The 16,842-nt window shown below is 42.2% G+C and overlaps 1 protein-coding gene across 5 annotated transcripts in view; it reads right to left on the reverse strand.

Annotated features, from left to right (window-relative positions):
* Positions 1–16,842, reverse strand: part of CERS5 (ceramide synthase 5) — a 43,520-nt gene that overhangs the window by 15,186 nt on the left and 11,492 nt on the right. For 4 of the 5 annotated variants that reach the window (XM_066615763.1, XM_066615765.1, XM_066615764.1 and 1 more), the window contains exons 2-8: positions 12,159–12,264; positions 10,789–10,919; positions 9,145–9,202; positions 8,633–8,683; positions 6,129–6,221; positions 1,681–1,809; positions 136–242 (exon numbers count right to left, since the gene is read on the reverse strand). In XM_066615763.1, the coding sequence (XP_066471860.1) occupies positions 136–242; positions 1,681–1,809; positions 6,129–6,221; positions 8,633–8,683; positions 9,145–9,202; positions 10,789–10,919; positions 12,159–12,264 (675 nt within the window). Of the gene's footprint in view, positions 1–135; positions 243–1,680; positions 1,810–6,128; positions 6,222–8,632; positions 8,684–9,144; positions 9,203–10,784; positions 10,920–12,158; positions 12,265–16,842 lie in introns of those variants that run through there. The other variant, XM_066615767.1, reaches the window with a different exon arrangement.

The raw sequence follows: 16,842 nt of genomic DNA on the forward strand, positions 1-16,842 counted from the left end.
TGTGGGACACAGCTCTTTCATTACCTCCACCTGGCTCTGAGCACACTGAACTCTAACTCAATTCAAATGCTTGCTTGGCTCTTCATCTGTGTTTTATCCACAAGTCAAACCCTCTTGCCCACCACAAATACTTACCAGAAAGGATATAGCCCCAAACGGGTGACAATAAATAACACACTAAACAAGATGAAAGTGGCATCACAAAGTCGCTGGTATTTGGCATAATTGGCCATTTTTGCTACCTGGAAAAGATAGGAAGAATTAGGAAAACACCCCAGCTGTCAACACAATAACCTCATCACTTAGGAAACAGTTCATTCAGACAAATTACTATTTATTATTTTCTAGCACACCTCGAGTTATCCTTTACATTTAAAAACTGAGAACCCCTGCCCTCAAGTTTTTAATCTAAGAAATTACACACACAGTTTCATTTATAATCCACCTTTCAATCAAAATGATCCCCAAAGGCAGCTTACAGTAAGAGGGGGAAAAAATCTGGGAACCCCTCAATCATCTGAGTGATGCCTCCATTCTCCTGTCCCCTAACAATGTGGCAATTGGAGTAGAACTCTTTTCAAGCAGGGAGGGGGAGGCGCAAAGGACCCCTGGGGCTTGCTCCCTGCAACTGCTCCATTTTCTGGCTGCTGGTGAGGCTCAGGCGGATCTTCCCTTTGCCATAATGTTCAATCATGGGAGGCAGGGGTACAACCTTCCAGGGGTCAAGTTAAGAAAAACAGAGTGAAACAAGAAGTGAGTTCTAAATGGCATTTCAACACACAATTGAAAGTGCCAGAAGGTAAAACAAGAGTACTGCAATGTGCTTGATATGGGAATGCCCTATTTTGGCCTTCAGGATCTTCATGAAGGAAAAAAAAAAAGGGACACAAAAAGTCTGCTAAAGTAGGAAGTTGCAATGCAGAACTTGTCAGGTCAGAGCCTAGCCTGTCCTAACTAGTGGTGATACTTCTATCAGAAAGGCTCCCTCACACTGTGGGAGCTGCCTCACTGCAGGACATGGATCAGATGATTCTAAAACTCATGACTAGAGTGCAGGAATTTGGGAAGCAGGGCAGGCAGGCAATTTCTGAAAGAGATGCCTGAAACTTGACAACTTTTTGATGATTATATGCTGACCACTTCTTTGATAATGCACTAAGACAGCAGTCAAACCTTAATTGGACTTTAGGAACATACCTTAATACAGGGTGGGGACTCTATCTGTGGATTCTCTATCCGGGGATTCGCCCCACTGCAAATTCCAAACCTCTGGATTGCCCCCCTTCAGACCTCACAGACCAGAACCTTGTTCCGATCACACCTGGGGAGGTTTTCTGAGCTTTGGAAAAGCCACACTCTCCTCACGGCTTAAAATGGCCCCCAGATCAGTTTTCAGACAACTTCCAGTTTTAACAGAAGTCATCAGAAAACTGCTCCAGGTGCCATTTTGCGCCTCGGAGAGGACACGTGAGGTAGTGCACAGCCTCTCCAAGGCTCAGAACACCTCCAGTCACATTTGTAGTAAAGATGGGCTCCTAAAACAGCAGATTCCATTATCCATGGTTTTCAGTATCCAGGGGGGCCAGGAACATAATCTCCATGGATAAAGAGGCTCCACCTGTACAAGTGAGATCAATAGTGAAACTCAAAAGGACAGATATTTTAAGATAAAGTACTTACTTCTAAGAAAATATCTGGCATATCATGAAGGCACAAGACCAAGGCTCCTACCCGCACCATGTTGAGTGTATAGGAAAGGGAAAGAAGAGAAATTGCAGCTAAGTGATGGATAAACATCACCAGGAAATCCTAAAAGGATAAGGAGAAACACAAGTGTCTAGCAAGACCAAGGAACTTATACACTGAAACAAAGTAAGTACACAGCATAATCTGGTTTGGAAAAGGTACACTGGCACAAATGCGAGTGCTTTCAAGTCAGAGGTCATGTTCTAGAATGGTGTTCTAGAAATCCAACATGGCCATCACTTCACTGTGAATCAAACTGGTGTGTCAAACATATTGAGAACCGATGCTTTTTTTCTTCCCAATAGCAGTAGAAAGGCCCTAACACAGATCAATCCCCTCTTCCTGCACCTCTACTATTTCAGAGCCTTCTCACTGGCTCCAACACACAGAGCTGTGCCCACCACAGAAAGTGAATGCTCTGGGCAGAGGGAAGGCAGTGATAGGGTGGCGGGGCAGACAGGACCCAGGAAGGGGGCAAGATTCACTTGGGTGGAAAGATATGGATTGAGTGAGATGGGCAGAACATTGCTTTCTGAGGCGTTGACAAAAAGCAGAGGAACCCACGGCCAGCATGTGGATATAGGAACATAAGAACATAAGAACAGCCCCACTGGATCAGGCCATAGGCCCATCTAGTCCAGCTTCCTGTATCTCACAGCGGCCCACCAAATGCCCCAGGGAGCACACCAGATAACAAGAGACCTCATCCTGGTGCTCTCCCCTACATCTGGCATTCTGACTTAACCCATTCCTAAAATCAGGAGGTTGCGCATACACATCATCGCTTGTACCCCATAATGAATTTTTCCTCCAGAAACTCGTCCAATCCCCTTTTAAAGGCGTCTAGGCTAGACGCCAGCACCACATCCTGTGGCAAGGAGTTCCACAGACCGACCACGCGCTGAGTAAAGAAATATTTTCTTTTGTCTGTCCTAACCCGCCCAACACTCAATTTTAGTGGATGTCCCCTGGTTCTGGTATTATGTGAGAGTGTAAAGAGCATCTCCCTATCCACTCTGTCCATCCCCTGCATAATTTTGAATGTCTCAATCATGTCCCCCCTCAAGCGTCTCTTTTCTAGGCTGAAGAGGCCCAAACGCCGTAGCCTTTCCTCATAAGGAAGGTGCCCCAGCCCCGTAATCATCTTAGTCGCTCTCTTTTGCACCTTTTCCATTTCCACTATGGCTTTTTTGAGATGCGGCGACCAGAACTGGACACAATACTCCAGGTGTGGCCTTACCATAGATTTGTACAACGGCATTATAATACTAACCGTTTTGTTCTCAATACCCTTCCTAATGATCCCAAGCATAGAATTGGCCTTCTTCACTGCCGCTGCACATTGGGTCGACACTTTCATCGACTTGTCCACCACCACCCCAAGATCTCTCTCCTGATCTGTCACAGACAGCTCAGAACCCATCAGCCTATATCGAAAGTTTTGATTTTTTGCCCCAATGTGCATGACTTTACACTTACTGACATTGAAGCGCATCTGCCATTTTGCTGCCCATTCTGCCAGTCTGGAGAGATCCTTCTGGAGCTCCTCACAATCACTTCTGGTCTTTACCACTCGGAAAAGTTTGGTGTCGTCTGCAAACTTAGCCACTTCACTGCTCAACCCTGTCTCCAGGTCATTTATGAAGAGGTTGAAAAGCACCGGTCCCAGGACAGATCCTTGGGGCACACCGCTTTTCACCTCTCTCCTCTCTCTCAGGAAGCGGCTTTATTTCTTCCATTAATTTGCAACTTGTTTCACATAACCTCAGCCCTGTTTCTGTATTATCCAACTTCTTTGGTAATTCAAAAATATCCAATATCAGTCCCATTTAGGTTGGATAATCAGGATTCTACAGTATCAAAATGGAACATTAACCCTTTTGTGGATGACTTTCATGCAGCACCTCCAAATTATTACCTGAAAAAAGAGAGCTATTTCTTAGTAACCAATTCACCATGACATCTGGTAAGCCTTTTATCATTGCTTTCTTCCAGTCACCCAATCTATTTAGGTCAATGTTTCTCAAACTGTGGATAGTGACCCACTAGGAGGGTCACAAGCCAATTTCAGGTGGGTCCCCATTCAATATTTTATTTTTAATATATTAGACTTGATGCTCCCATGGGATGTGATTATTAGTGCCTTTATCCTTGCATCCTCTCATTGTGCCAAACTGTCTATCACAGCCCATCATGCTACCATTCCCAATTTCTTCTCCTACTCTGTCCTTACCTTTTTGTTCTCTAACCTCCCCATCCTTGTCCCATAGGGATGAGGAGTCGCGAACCGGATGCCCCTCGGCTCCTGTCAGCTTTCCCCCATTAACAACGACAACATTTTTTTACTACCACCACCACCTAAATCAATATTGATTTGACCTTTACCTGTACAGTGCCTGTTACTGAACTAAGAGAAAATTTCTGGAGCTTTGGTTCTTAGCCCTTCCTTTTTCCCTCCCTTGGATTACAAGCTATTTACTGTATTAAATACAGCTTCACTCATAAGGTACAATACTTCTCTTTTTCATCTGGTCTTAAGTATTTCCCCTTCAAGAGATACATTTTAATCTGTATAATTTTGAGTTATTGAGTGTTTATCCAGTTCTCAAAATTATTGCACTTTTAACTTTTTCTGTCATAAATTTCTTTGGATGTGTCTCGGAAACGCATGTAAAACATTTGCTTTAAACCAGGGATCTCCAAACTTTTTGGCCAGAGGGCCACATCAAATATCTGGCATGGTGTGGAGGGCTGGAAACAAAATTTAAATATAAAATTTAAATAAATAAATTAGAAATGGAACTTAGATAAGTGAATAAATGAATGAATGGGCTCATTCATTTAACCTCTCTCGCCCTCAGAACACCCTCCAGACACAATCAGAGCACAGCTCTGGTCATGTTCAGTTGAGTTGGCCAGAGGCTTTCAGGGGACAAGAGGTTGGCCACGGGTCGGAAAGAGGCTTGCTGCGGGCCACATCTGGCCCCCGGGCCGGGGTCTGGAGACCCCAGCTTTAAACCAACAGGGCATAGGGACACCACTGCTTTCAATTATCAAAAGAGAAACATAAAATTCCTTCTTGACTCAAGACACAAAGATCTCCTGACCAGAATTGAACACAAGCATGTCAATTAGCCAGATCACACTATCAAAGCATTAAAATGACAATTTATTATGTATATTTTTCAACACAATTCAGACACAGAAATTTATAAGGGCAAGTTAAAAATCTGATTTAAGCACCAGGACCTAATATACTAATTAACTGATATACAATTGACAAAAGGAAACCTGCAAGATGAACAAAACGTATCTTCTCACCCTAATGCCTAATTGATTCAAACAAGCCCAGTTCCCAGTCTGTCCGTCCCCCCATAGTTTGCTGTATAGGATTTCCCCCCCTGCAATCAACTCAACATTCCATAGCTCCAGGCGGCCACTGAACGTGCTTAGTATGCATCTGGCTGTTGGAGTTTTTTCCTTTTTTAATTTACAAACTTATCATACAAACTGGGTTGGATTTGATGATTTTGTAGGTCCATTCCAACTTTATGATTCTACTTCTATGTACATAGGGAGTCCCCCCCAAACATGGAGAAACCACAAACTGTGATGATAGGTACTCAATCATCGAGGTTAGCTATTTGTAGATAAGATAAAATACTGTAAAGTATTGTAAGATACTGTGTCCAGGTTAAAGGGAAGAGTGCAAAGTGGGAAGGGAGGAAGGAAGGGTATGACTGAGTTATATGATCATGGGACTACTGGAGTTCGTTTGGCTGTGTGCACATCTAGCCTTCACAATACACACTGTACCAGAACCATACATACAGTGTTCCTCTGAATACAATGTATTGTAGATAAAACAGCATTTCCAAAAAGGGATCTATGCTGGTACATGGACCCCTTCAGCAGCTGTGTGACTCGCAAAGAGTCATGCCTGGACACAACCTCCAGGCATTTGGGGATAACGTCATCATGGCATCACCAATCTTCTGGGTTGCTGAGCTCCCCAGCCATGCCCATTAGGACAAAGGTTGGCACTACCTTAGGAAGATTTTCAGGTGGAGAAAACACCTATTTATTTCTAAAAATGTTTCCAGCGATCCCAGTTCTGCCCTACAGTGCCAAGCCAGGAATGCAGAAAGTTCTCAAAACAGATGCACCTTCAGCTTCCCTGCAAATGTTAAAGTGTTCATTCAGTCTTAATACAAGCATGCAGCATCAGTTTGCATTTTAATGAAAGCTTTCTAATCAAAATAGATTTTATTTCAAGACACAAAATAATCACACTATTGCTGGGTACTGACTGATTCTTCTCCTCATTTGAGAAAGACTAAAGAGGCAATTACAAAGCTCTTATAAACTTGTTTAGTTCTTACCTTTCGCTTAATATCTATAAACTGTGAAAACAGAAGACACCAGTAAAAGGTCAGCTCCATGATATAATAGTTGTACATCTGGAGTGTCACAAGCTGGAAAACAGAAGAAACATTCTGCTTAATAATTATTCAACATCTCAACTGAAAAGAATTTAAAGATTTGAACTCTTAAAAATGCATTTCAACCTGCTTAACAAAATTAATGCACTGATTGTGACAATTTGGATTCTACTTGGTGGCAACTTCAACGGAGTGACAGAAGATTAGGTTAGACAAACAATGGAAGAATTTTAAAATATCTTCTTTAGGCAGATTCTCTCAAAAAGCGTATCTTACCAATAGCATTTCTCAAACTGTGGATTGCAACCTGATAACAAGTGGATCATGGAAAGCTCAGTGCTGCCATCTTGGAAGCCACACTTTCCACCTTGGCTGTTTCCTCCCTGGAGTTGGCTGCCCAAATCAGCTACAGTCACAGCTGCTGCACTCAGTGGAGGAAGCCACTGCCTTCCTCCCTCTCTCCATGGGGTTTGCCAACCATGAGCACAGGTGAGAGCCCACCCTTTTCGGGGAGGGGTGAGCCTGAGGTCAGGCAGGCAGTGGGAGGGGGCCGGGCGGAGCTTTGCACGCTTCCCTGTTTGGGCACACATCGCTGGCTGGGGTTCTGCTGGCTGAAAGGGGCCAAATGCCTCAGCCCAAGAAGCGCTCATGGAAGCAGGCTAGAGCGAGCTGTGCAGCAGAGGAGGCTGCTTCAGAAGCATGCAGGAGAGGTGCACAGGGGGTCAAAGTCCTTCCACACATGTGCATCCCATGGTTGCAGAGCCACAGGGAGCTGAGAGCTGGCACAGTCCTCTGAACTCAGTAACCGTTCTAGGAAAACTTCTTCCCACCTAGGGAAATGCTGCTGCTTTCTCGCATCCTGCTTGGACAGCTGAGCTGGGCACTGCCTGGAGAGAAGTTGCTCAGCTGAACAAGCAACTACTCAGAGTCTGTATTTACAAAGGGGAGGAGGTGTTTCTCCAAGCACCTGGAGTCATTCCGTCTCACTCCACCTTGGCCAGAATTCTACCTGAATAGGATCAGCAACAAATGGCCCCCACAGTGCATTTCACTTGCACCCTCTGCAGCCTGCTCTCAGACCCGCTCAGAATCTCTGGATGTTTTCCATGACCAGCCCCGTCAAGAGGGGCAAACTTTAGTTACGTAAACACATTAGTATTTGAGTGCACCCTTGCCGGAGATCTCTATTGTAAACACACAGACAATACACGTAGACAGTGTGAGTACACGCACACTTGTGCTTCGAAATTAAAGAACGCGCACACTGATTTGGGGGAGCCCCACACTGAGTGGTCCCCGCTTGTCACCATATGTTGATTTATCTTGCAGCATTTTGCCTCTTAAAAATGCAATTGTTATCTGTTCAATACTGCTTGCAGGATCTTGTGATTGGTGTGCTCATCTTTGTGCTAACCTACTGATCAAAGTGGGGGGCGGGTTGGCAGTATAGGAATGTAATGAGCCAATTTGCACAGAGGAGCTACAGCTGCTGTGGGAAGAAAGGACTAGCAGGCAACTTTTATCCAGCTCGAAACTTGGTTTTCTACCAGAAGATACACACACACACACACAAACACACACACACACACGTTATGTGCTTACAATACAGTTCTCCAGCAAAGGCACACTCAAATGTTGTACTAATGTGTTTATGCTCAGCATTGGATCAGCAAGGCCCAATTCAGGTTTGTGCCTCATTATCCACTGGGGTTCTGTTCCAGTGGAAAATCAGTGAATACCAAATCAGTGGGAAAGATAGCTTTAAAGACCCACTTTCAGGTTTCTTGCTCCTCCTCCTCCATTGTCATCCCATTTATAAAGGTGCTATACTGCATTCAGCCACTAGATGGGGTGAATAATGAAATCTAGTGGAATGAAATTATAATTATTTAACAGCACATGGGAAATTGTATTTTGGTGCTTTTTTTCCTTGTGACAAGGCATTTAAAGTGGATACCAAATCAGTGGATACCAAGATCCCACTTGTACACCTTCATCAGAATTGGGGTACGTGAGCGATTTTACAACTTCTCCATTTTGTTAATATAAGGTTGAAGAACTTTATTATTTGTTTTAAATATTTTATGACTAATTACATTTTCAATTTTTATCTTACTTTGTGCATTTTGTTTCATTTTGTATGTAGTCAGACTATAATAATCCTTTACTGAGATTACATATTTGTTATGCAATAATCAAAATTATCTTTTATTATTTGTTTAACACTTAAGAAAATTTACAAATCATATAACATGTCTGAATCTGCTATTAGCTGCTTTGGAAGCAATTTTACAAAAAAGCAGAATTTAAAAATCCATTAAAGTGGAGTACACAGAATCCGAAAGAAGTCAGAAAACAGCCCCTTTGTGCCTAACAGAGGTCTCCAACTAAATCATCACTATAAAGCATTACTTCAAGGACATGTTAATATAGACAATCCATACCTGATAAGGGTAGCCGTACCAACAATTTTTTGTATCAGAAAGCCAGGGTGACTGTGGTGGGAAAAGGAAATTAAATACTTAGTATGCTAAGATTTTTTTTTACATATTTCTCTCCCTTTGTAGTACTGCTTCAAATGGGATGCATTTTGTTTTCTGAATTAAACACAACATGGAAAATTCAGACATGCAAGCCTAACTTTTTCTAACTCTCTACTGAAAAACTGTGCACATACCTAGACATTCAACATATGCATTGTAAAAAGCTCCAGATACAATCTATAAAATAAGGATCAGCATCTCCCAAGAAATAAAGCATGAGGCTATTGCACATCACATTTGGTTACAGATACAGAAAGAAACAGCCTTGCAGCATTTGTACAGAAGCTACCATTCCTGTTCTGCAAGGTGATTAAATGGAGAATCAGAACCCTCAGTTAAGAATACCAGGGAAGTAATAAAGGGTCAATGCAAATGACTCATTGTAATCCCACCAACATGCACAGCATACTCACCGACCAAACTATACTGAGTCCATAGATGAGTGCAGTTAAATAAAATGTAAGCCTCCCTCTGGAAGCAAAAAGCAGAAAAAAATAAAATGTGTGGTACAGAAAGTTTGATGTAGGTTGAACAGTAATACAGTAAGAGAAAAAACCAGAACCAGATCTAGAACCCTAAAAACAGAATTCTTACCACAATCCTATGGAAACTACCAGCATGACAAAAATAACCTCTGTGATAAAAATTAAAAAAAGGTGTTTCACATAAGGTAACTTCAAAGAGAACCTCTGAAAAACACAACAATGCTAGTCACACAAGAGAGAACACAGCAAATATACTGTATGTGCCAAGGCAACCTTGTAGCCTAGCAGACACACAAAATCTGTAGTCTAGCAAACACACACACAAAAGATACTCTATTGCAGCGGTTCTCAAACTTTTTGCACCGGGACCCGCTTTTTAGAATGACAATCTGTCTGGGATCCACCAGAAGTGATGATATTAATCTGGAAGTAATGTCACAGCTGGAAGTGACATCATCAAGCACAAAGTGAAGCACTGACATTGCCCATAGCAAGCCCTGAAATTGTGTCATTTTCCCTAGATAGGTGGGCTATAAATAAAATAATTAGAAATAATTAAAGTAAAACAAATAAGGGGAGATGACTTGAGGAAGTAAGCCCTGTTCCAGCAATTATCTCTGTAGACTGCCTGCAATAACCTCAAACCCCCCCCCCCCCCCAAAAAAAAACACTGTAAGATTTTCAGCTCTACTGGTGCCCAATTCAATTTAAGCTCTCATTTAAGCCAGTGATTTGGGACAAAATCAATTTTAAATACAACTTTTTTGGGGGGAGAGGGGTGGATTGAGATTCAAAGTTTCTCTCTAAACAGCATTAAAATGCCAGAGTGATGAGGAGTGGAAATGAAGGTCCACGAGGGTGGGGGGGAGTCTGTAAAAGACACAAACGTTTCAAATCAAGCAGTGGTTCCCAAACTTTTAGCACAGGAACCCACTATTCTGGCATCTCAAAAGCACAGGTAACTAAACATCTATCTAAATGTCTCAGTATATCAACAGATTAACCCAGGGGTGTCCAAACTTTATGGCAGGAGGGTTACATCTTCTCTCTGATACAGTGTCGGAAAAAAAGAACTTTTACATTTCAAATTTGAGTAAATTTACATAAATGAATACATTAGAGATTGAATTTATATAAATGAATGAATGTCTTGCAATAGCTCAAGTCCTATAAAAGGCCTTGCACAAAGCAAGACCAGCCTTTCCTTTGCTGCTGCAGCATCACAGCTGTTAGACAGCAAGCAGTGGAGGGAGCCCTTGTCCCACAGCTCATGTGAGAGGTTGAACAGTTGGCCATCATGGTGAGAGCAGTTTTATCAGGCCAGCACGGGCTCCAGCAAGTCTCCAGAGGCTCACTGGGAGCTCCCTACGGGCCAGATTGGGAGTCCTCAAGGGCCGCAAGTGGCCCCAGGTACGGGGTTTGGACACCTCTGGATTAGCCAATTCTTCCTCATCTCATCAAAACACACACACACACACACACACCTTCTTTGCCCACAAGTTCAAAGATCACAAGGTATCAACTTTTATAACAAAACAAAAACTGTAAAATTTAGAGTCTGCACAAACCTACAGGCTCTCACAAAACTTTGCGAAGATGGTTGGTTTTTCCTGGTTCCTTCGATGACGAAACCAGCGCTGGATTTTTTGGACATCCCAATCTAGTTGTTTGGACAAGCCTGCTAACCTCCGTGCATCCGGACACTAGAAAGCAATCAAACAGATGTGAAGACATCTCTTCTGTCCTTTAGCAACTTCTAGAACAGCCCATTCCAAACTGGTTCGCATAATTCTTTGAACTACAACTTGCTGTATGTTATCTGAAGTTGATCAGGGATTGAACATTTTCACTCACCTTCTCAGTTCCCTCAATTAAAAAAAGAGCATCATCCATTCACATTAATACTGCAATGAACCAAAGGAGCAATTTATATGCAAGAGTAAGAAGCAGCTCTGTAATGAGTCAAACCACTGGACTACCTAGCCCAGCAATTTCTACTTCCAATGGGCCACAGGGGTCCACAGTCACAAGCAGAGATTTTTGCAATTCAAAAATCACTCAAAAATTACTCAGGCAGGTGTGCCTTATTCATGCACAAAATCCAGCTCCAGATTTTACAGTGAAGCTACCACAAGGGATGATGTAAGCCACATTGCACTGTAAATACAGCTTATCTATGATGGAACCTTCATTTTACTGCTGGTGCAGCTTTCAACTGCATATCTGTGCATAAGCAACTCCTTTGAACTGCTGCCCAAATAACTGACAGCTGACTAAAGAGCTCCTTTCGTTCACCTGCAAGTTTGCCAACAAAACATGATTTGATGTAAAACTGCAAATAAATCTAGTTTCCCCTAGATGTATTTTCAAAAATCATTCCTTCACTTTCCAAGTGAATATTAGAATTTCAGTCACACAAGTTGTCAAGTCTCAGATACCATAAAAGTAAGGGGTTACAAGCATTCAGAAAGAACCAATAAGACAGCCTCCAGAAAACAAACAAAAAATTCCTACTTCCTTGGACATATGCCACTTCGGCATAGTCAGAAGGTTATTGACAGTTTTACTACAGCATTTTTTTCTATTAAATGCTGTTGCGCCCATTAGTTATTTTTCAAAATTTACATATCCATCTCTTTTCATAAAGACCTATGGTAGCTAACAGCACAGATTTGAAAACACAAAACCCCTAATAGAAAGACAGAAGTAATTAAAATAAATTTAAAAATACAGTGAGTATCCCAAGGAGAAAGAGCAAACATAGCATAATAATCAACAGACTCAAACATAAGCAGAGAAAGCTTCACAAAACAAATGTATCTTAAGCTGCTAACAAAAAGAAAAGCTGGAAGAACAGCAAATTTTGCATGGAAGAGTTCCCTTGGGAGAGGGATACAACAGAAAAGGTCTTTCTATATGTCTTCTCTGACAGCACCACTCACCTTAGTAATAGATGTAAACACCTTTTCTAGAATTGCATTGGGTCGAGCCCTGCGAGGTCCATTATCTTGAATGCCAAAATACATGGCACATGGTTTGGCAATAAACCTGGAAAATAAATCCCAAAAGAATTAACACACCAAAAAAAATACCAAAGCATGACAGCTTACCGTATCTTTAACACAGTTAATACCCTGAATGACAATTCCATTCTACTGCTGCCCTGCGGGCTTTTTGGTGATATTCTGTGGATCTTCCTCAAATGACATTTTTGATACCCTGCTAATAGCCATGTGTCATTTATTGAAGTCATTGCATGAAAAAGGTTTAAGACCATATAGGCCATATTCCCTAGATATGGAATGATCACTGCAAGAAGCAGGGCACTAGCCAGAGATGGGGTCTCCTATCCTGATACTGAATGTTTGGAGCCAGAAACATGTTACCAGCCTCAGTCCTGATTGTGCCTTTTCTTTTCTTTTCTGTGCTAACATGAGAGATCTCTTTTCCTATGCTAGCTTAATGGATTCTTAAGACTATTAAAAATCCACCTGGCCAAATAACAGACATAAGCATCTCTGACGAGGTACTTGCAACTTCAGGAATTTTACTGATCAGTCATCCTGAGAGTTTTTGTGAAGTGTCACAAATATTTATTTACATATTGTTATTGCACCCTTCCTCTAAGGAGCTCGGCATTGCGTCCATAGTTCCTCTCCCTCCTTTAATCCTAATAACACTGCAATGTAGATTAGACAGACAGGGACTGGCTCAAGGGCACCTAACAAGTTTCATAACTGAGTAGGGATTTGAACCTTGATTTTCCTGGTCCAAGTCTGACACTCTAATCACTATACCACACATGGAAATCAAAGCCTACTTGAAGGCACAGTCATCTTCAACAACACTCACCTGGTAATAAAAGTTCTAGAAATAATGTTTGAAGTTTCTTTAAAAGCTGGAGTTACTTAACAGAAAGGGCCTTGAAATAGTTTCAGAGATTGCTTTATGAAGAGAAAGGACCCAATTTCCATAATAGAAATCAGCACAAAGGTCAATTCAATGTCAATTAGACCTCACTGTTGTATTCCCCTACAATCACATAGACCTGTGTAGAACACTTAGTATGATAGTGAATTTGGATCAGCTGAAATGTTACATTAAGGTCTTCTTCACTCATGTCTCCTCATACTATGTATTCTAGTAATTCACAAATCTCCAGTGCACCAACCAGGCAATCTCAAAGCATGGAAGTTGACAAAATCAAGGTTCAACAGCTCAAAGTAGTGCTGGAATCCATTTAAATGAAAGTGAACAATTAAAAGCACAATACACAGTGGGTAGAGCAGGAAACACTTCCACATGCTAACATTGTGGGTAGCTTTCTTAGCTTGATCCAGAAAGGGTAACTTTCATTAAACAAAAGGTTCATTGAAGAAGTAATAAGCAGTGAAATGGCTCAATGTTCCATTTTTTTCAGCCTCCTAAAAATACTATGCAACATAACAGCTTCCTCCCTAGCTTACCAAAAAGTCAATTCATTAAATGGTATCATCTGATCTATTCAAACTTCAGCATTCTGGTCATTTTGCATGAAGGTGCATTCTCTCTGGTGTCAATCCCCCTACCAGGGATTGCATTTGGGACCAGTCAGGTTTAGAAATGACTGAGGGCCCATGCCCACCAGGGGCCCATCTACCTGGACTGACTCCTGACCTCTCAGTACTGATGGCAACATACACCATCAGTGAATAGGCAGGGGTTATTGTAGGAGGCCCAGTTGCTCCAGGAACTCAGCAACCTGGCACTGTTCTCTACTAGTACATACTGGAAACTGTGCACCAAACTCCATTAGTTTCATTGAAGCTGACAAAGGTTTTTAAGTTGACAAAATTTTGTATTTTCTTCCCTTTAACAATATCTAATCTGTGGGAGCTCTCACAGCACTGCCCTTTCAGCAGTGCTGTTTCTGCTGAGACTCTGGGAAGGAGAGACAGGAGGAGGCTTCAGAAAGCAAGAAATGCAATGAGAGAAGGGACAAACCAAGAAGATTGAGAGAGAGAGAAATGCAGCCATGACTCTGGGAGAGCCCAATTACCATGAGCCTATCACTTTACCGACACTTACAACACTTTATGCTTCCGCTGACGCATCACTTTACAGACTACCTCTCAGGTGCTGAGCTGCAAAGCGATGCTTCAGCAGAAGTGGTGTGGCTGAAAGGGCAGCCCACATGACAACTGGGCTCTCCCACATCTTGAAAATATGATCACGATTTGCATATTTTGTCTTTTGTCACTTGCAGATGAGTTCCTAAGTGAGAAAAAAGTGCTTATCTCTGATCATCACCTGCTTAATGACTTCACTTCTGGACCTCAGCAGACACCATGAATGCTTTTCAGCCTGCTGAATGAAACAGATTTGACATCCCTGTTCTAAAGCCTGCTGGAGTGAATGTGTGCAGATCAGATAGAAGTGGTACTTGAAAGCCAAACCTGACTGCAGATCACTGACAGAAGTGATCCAGAAGGAGGGCAGCCAGGAGTACATGCTGTGCAGACAGAAGTGATACTATAGGGTGCAGTTCTGTTTGTGCCATCTCCAAAAAGATAGCATGGGAAAACTTTCAAAGAATCTCGTACCCTATACAAAGACCAAAGATGCAAATTAGGGCTACCAAAATGATCAGGGCCTTTCTAGTTTGGAAAAAGAAAGGGTGAGGAAGGTGGGGTGGAGATTCCAGCTATGGACTTTTGGTATTTAAAAAAATGTGAAAGCTCGGCAACCTCAATGGTTTGGGCAGTGATGCGATGTCATCACGTCACTGCCAAAACTTCTGGGTTGCCAAGCTCTGTCATAGGTCATCGAACAGGAAAATTTGAGAACCACTGCTATACACACTTGCCTGGCAGTAAGTCTCAATGAACATGATGGGATTTACTTGTGAGTGTCTACTCCTGCTAATTACCCCTGCTAATTGGGTAAGAGGCACTTTTTCAAGTGGGTGCTCCTTTTTTTAGCAGAGGGAGAGTAACTGGCCCACCTCACCCCAGCAGTGTCATTTCTAGTGGCTGTCTGCTGGTTTTCTTTTGCATCTTCTTAGATTGTGAGCCCTTTTGGGACAGGGAGCCATTAGTTATTTGATTTTTCTCTATAAACCGCTTTGTGAACTTTTAGTTGAAAAGTGGTATATAAATACTGTTAATAATTAATAATAATACTCAGACTATGTCATACATAGGATTGTGCTGCAAATCTGTTTTCAGAGAGTATGCTATCATTTTAGCAGGATACAAAGCATTCATTAAATGTACAGGTGCAGACTATTTATCCATGGATTTTTTATCTGCAGATTTGTCTCAGATTTGAATGGGGTGGGGGAACTGAACGTCACACACACCTTTGCCTCCTTTGCCCCGTGCAGCCCAAAACACTGCAAAAAGGCTCCACCTCGCCCAGACAGGGAAATAGCCCTGGAGCCATAGAAGAGGTTCCCCTTGCCAAGGAACAGTAACACTCTTGGAGCCCCTGAGCCAGCAAAGATGCTGAAGGGGAAAGGGGGGCCGGAAACCCTCTGTAGCCAGAGCACCTGCAGCAAGGTGGAGCTCTCTCACTCTCTTTCACTCATACACACAGGGGCAGGTGCTGTAGCAACAGAGGGGATTGCTTTAAAAAACTCAGAAAATATTTGCCAAATTTCCCCCCTCCCCCAGATGGTGCAGGCTCTCCATGCTCCAGCCTACAGAAACAAAACAGCCCAGCAAGGCTACAATCCTCTCCACACTTTCCTGGGAGTAAGCCCCATTGACTGGAATGGGACTTACTTCTGAGTAGAAACGCACAGGACTGGACTCTTAAAAGCTCAGCATCCCACCTGTGAAAGAAGCAGGGACAGCTGGCAACGGAAGGGCTGAGTACAGCCAAGGGGAGGGAATTGATAACAGCTGCCTTAGTTTCCTTCTATCCAGAAGTGTCAGGCTGCAGTGTATTTGCATAACTCTATGGAATTATCACGTTTTTTGTTAATTTTTTGTTAACTGCAGCCAAGTCACAGAACGGAACTAACGTGGATAAATAGGCTCCACCTGTATATATCATTCACTCCGTCACTCACTCAGTTACAGATTTAAAAAATGGAAGCAGTGTTACCTAATGGTCATGAAATATTGTATTGGTTAAATGTATATAAGATAAGCACAGTGAAGACCACAATAGCAATAATTTTTGGTAACAAATTCTTCTAGAGTTGCTAAATGTGGCAGGGCTAGGGGTACGACAGAAAAAATATTTTCCTGTAAACATCTGTTACATGCTTGTAGTATTAGGTTTCTACATGGATTCCTCCAAATATCAGTTCATCAGGATTACAAACTATACCACTGCCCTGTGTTTCATAAGCACCTGCACATTGCAAGCACTGCTAAAAATGATTAATAATTGTTTCTAGTGAATGCATTCTTCATATACAGCTGAACATGGTATATGTCGCAATGCAATGAGAATAGGGATTATTCATGATGTTTTGCTACTAATCCATAAAAAAGCTAACTGCCAATTACATAGATCTTTATCATACCTGATAAACATGCTACTTGCTCATCTTAGTTGCAGTTCCTCAGCAGTACCTCACTTACTGCCTATGGTTCAGACTGGCCAAATGCCCATTTTAAGACTACCATGCTTATA

This window comes from Tiliqua scincoides, chromosome 2, assembly GCF_035046505.1.
Source record: "Tiliqua scincoides isolate rTilSci1 chromosome 2, rTilSci1.hap2, whole genome shotgun sequence".
NCBI classification, from domain to species: Eukaryota; Metazoa; Chordata; class Lepidosauria; order Squamata; family Scincidae; genus Tiliqua; species Tiliqua scincoides.